This window comes from Cryptomeria japonica, chromosome 11 (assembly GCF_030272615.1).
Source record: "Cryptomeria japonica chromosome 11, Sugi_1.0, whole genome shotgun sequence".
Classification (NCBI taxonomy): Eukaryota; Viridiplantae; Streptophyta; class Pinopsida; order Cupressales; family Cupressaceae; genus Cryptomeria; species Cryptomeria japonica.
Window position 1 is genome coordinate 668,575,682 of NC_081415.1, and position 3,859 is coordinate 668,579,540.

The 3,859-nt window shown below is 33.8% G+C and overlaps 1 protein-coding gene across 1 annotated transcript; it reads right to left on the minus strand.

Annotated features, from left to right (window-relative positions):
- Positions 1 to 513: 513 nt before the first annotated feature.
- On the minus strand, positions 514 to 1,473 carry LOC131079002 (uncharacterized). Its single transcript, XM_058016868.1, has one exon. It carries the CDS (start codon positions 1,471 to 1,473, stop codon positions 514 to 516), a length of 960 nt encoding a protein of 319 aa, XP_057872851.1.
- Between the last annotated feature and the right edge of the window lie 2,386 nt (positions 1,474 to 3,859).

Consider the following 3,859-nt stretch of genomic DNA (forward strand, 5'->3'; position numbering starts at 1 on the left):
TGGAAACATCATTTTTAGTAAACACTTCAAGATGATGAACTTGTTTTGTAATAGCCTCAATGGAAACATCATTTTTAGTAGACACTTCAAGATGATGAAGTTTGTTTGTTAAATACTTTATTTTTGTATAAGACAGGCCTAACACTTCCAAACTAAAATAGGAAGTACAAATATCTAAAATAAGAAGTACAAATATCTAGACTTATTTTATTAATCAAAATTAACTTTTAATAGTTAAGTTAATCATATAGTCTAAAGTATTCAGTTATTTTTGTAATTATCTTGCTACACAGTGCAATGAAATAAATTTTCAGATGTACCTTTTCACAATGATTTTATTGATTTCATTTACAAGCTCTATCTCGACTTCTGTATTTAATCTAAGCAATATACCGTAGTTCAGTACAACACAAACTAAACAAACTAATTTATAAACTGTTAGCACGCTTGTACACCGAAGCCAAACGCACTAACAATTTTTTATTAAACTGCATACTAAATAAACGGAAATAGCTAACTAGTAAGAAAATTCGGCCGGCCCATGTTATTGTTGTTGATTTCAAGGTTCCAATTTCCGCCAGCAGTAGAAATTGGTGGTCTTTCTGGGCAGACCTCCAAAGACAAACCTTGATCTAAGCTGTCCCCGTGGTGAGCTTTGCACACAAAGTAGAGCACGCTCTGCGTTACTTCCCACATTAAAGTAATTACAGACGCCAACACTACATAGCCTACTGTGTACAATAAGCTGAGCCCGAAACCCAGTGAAACAAAACTCCCCAAAATCGCTCCAGTATTAAACATACCAACAACTACAATCAAAGCAATAAGGAGCCCCCATGCTGTGAGGCGCTTTCCATGAATGAGACGGCGGCTCCTCTTCAAGCCCGCCAAACCATAATACTCCTCCTCCATAACACTCACCACAGTCGCCATATGCCACACCATTGTCACGTACATTCCCAGGCACCCGAACACCACGAGACCAATCAGAAACGGAATACCAAGCGGCATCCATATTGATAGCATCATAACAAAACCAAAACCCACAACAATCACCAAGCTCGCAAGAAAATACCACATGCAAGTTATGAGCATGCGTTTCCACATGGCTGGAAGCGATTCCACAGAGATTCCCTGCTCCCCCTTGTAAACGCCTGCCACAGTATAGACAACTGCTGCTATGGAAGGCATCAACCCCACATAGAAAAATGTTATCCATATAACTTCCACTACTATAAACTCAGTCGAATATAGTAAGTACAGACCCAATCGGACGTCTCCTTCCTCCTCATAAATCATAGACTGAACATACGATGTCAACCAAATGTTTGCCAGTGTTATTAAAACAGGAGGGAGAATCGACACTAGAGTGATGATCCCCAGCACCTTTGCTTGAGAGTGAAGGATTTTGAAGACCTCTCCTACAATTCCAAACGTTCCCAGCAGATGTAAACCTTTCTCCTTCGTATCCATGGCCGATTGGAAATACTTTCCTCCTTTTTCTCTTCTGCAGAATTGCTCGTTTAAGTTCTTCGTCTCTGTAGATAGCGTGGATCATATATAGATGTATTTATAGAATTCATGCTTTGAATGCGCTAAAGTTTAGTTTTAGGATCTAAAACTATTGTAAACGTAAATAGAAATGGTTATGTCACAGTCGCGTGGGTCCTTAGAAAGATAATTTCGAAGAACGGCATAGAGATGAACCATAGAAGAAAACGTCTAACTTCTCGAATTTATCTCTTAATTATTATATTTAAACACTTTGCTGTCGAAGGCTGAGAGTTACGAGGGTTTTGCGACCTTGTTTAATAGTGTCTTACGATGTGATTCTCGCCTCACGTACAAGAAAAGTAACATACGGCTTATTTAAAAGGACACAAAATGACGTTTGGGGGAGAAGCCATGAAAGAGGAAACAAGATATACAACTACTCCAGAGAGGCCAAGCTTAGTCTGTTATAGCGATTATATTAGGAATAGTCATAGTCACAGGCACATTTAAAATTATTATATAGGCTATAAAAATTAAATTTTAACAATGGATTCTAGAGGAATTAATAAGAACATAGAACTATTAGCGATAAATAGAAGTAACGAACGACTACTTTTAAATTCCTTTCGCTCGCAAGGAAAATAAATGATTATTTATAATTTTGTATAAATTAAATATCTTTTTTAAGATCATGAAGTGAATCGATGATTAAACATAAATATAGCTATATCATTTACTATAATAAAGGGCAGTATCAATGCAGTTTTATATTTGAGTTGTAAATTTATGTTTTTGATTTTGTCAAGTAATTTGATTTAGTGTTTTGTAGTCAAATTTAGAATTAGAGTTTTTAATAGAATATTAGATGTCTTATTTTATATTCTTCTTCAGTTTTAAATTGTGAAAAAATCATTTTTGCATCTGTGAATAGTATATAGTTTGCATATTTGAATCATGTTTAAATGTAGACATTTTATGCACACATGACCATCTAAAATCTAATCATATGAGGTATCAAAATTTCTACGTAATCATATGTGGATAGCTATGCAAACTATTAGCTTTTTGCTCTATTATTGTTTTCAAACAATCCTTTTGAGGTTATTTAATAGATTAAATAAGAATCAAAGACATACAAAGATATCATATAGTTTGTTTAGAATAATTTTTATTAGTTAAATCAAGAAAAGGGTCCAAGTCCCTTAAAAAATAAAGTTGGAGTTTAAAAAAGGTCCAAACCTTTACAAATATAACAATTGAGATCAACCAAACCCTAAGAACAACAATTTGAAGGCTTCACATAATTTAAAAAAAAAACATGGAAAAACAAAGGATGAAGAAATTCTACAATATTGTTGGCAACCAACAACCAACAAACATCACAAATAGACTTAGATAATTGCACACTCCTAATCTATGCATGAGAATGTGATACACATTTCAAAAGATATTTCTTGCTTCATTGAATAATAGTCAATTAAAATCAATTATCCTCACTATCCAACAAGAGAGAGGGGGAGGAGAACATGTTTCCTTGCCACAAGATGGAGAGAATCCACAAGATGAGAGCCAAATAAGAGAGGTAGATTGCTAAGGAGGAAACATTTAAGCCATAGGAAGCTAACATATAACACCCCAATGAATTAACAAAGGATTAGTAACAATCTACATTTTAGGAAGATATAGAATCAACTCCCTACTAACAATAAGAGAAATAGAAGCCTTCAAATTAATTTTAATCTTGCAACCCTTCAATGTGAGAAGTTATTGATTATAATTCTTCTAACATCAAGAGGAACATAAAACCTGCAAGTGAAGACAAACCAATCAATATTACCAAAATGGGATGCCATCATCATCTTATATTGGCTTTACAAGAAATCCTTAACCTATAAATTATTTGAATTAGGAAAGTTGAATAAAAATCCAATTTCACAAGATTACGTGTAGTTGATGTGAAAATACATCGTACTAAAACTAGCCACTACAATTAAATGCTCTAAAGGGTTATCAAAGCCCATATTATAGGAATTACACCAAACAAAAATTCAGATAGTTTTTATGTGAATCTAAATTGATAACTAGTTGGAAGACATGGTTAGAGAAGTTCTAAAAGAGCTCACCAAATACTTGAGAAGGAGAGCATGTTGTCTCCAAAACTAAGAGTGAGAATTAAGGATGAAATCACAAATCGAAACATAATCAAAGGAAACCATGAGAAAACCCTCCATGTAAATTAAGGATGACACCACAATAAAAAATTAAACTGAAATAAACCATGAAAAACCCTTTGCACAAGGATAAATATCCATATTTTCATCTATAATAGGACACGACTATTTGTTAAGACTATTAGTAATAAACG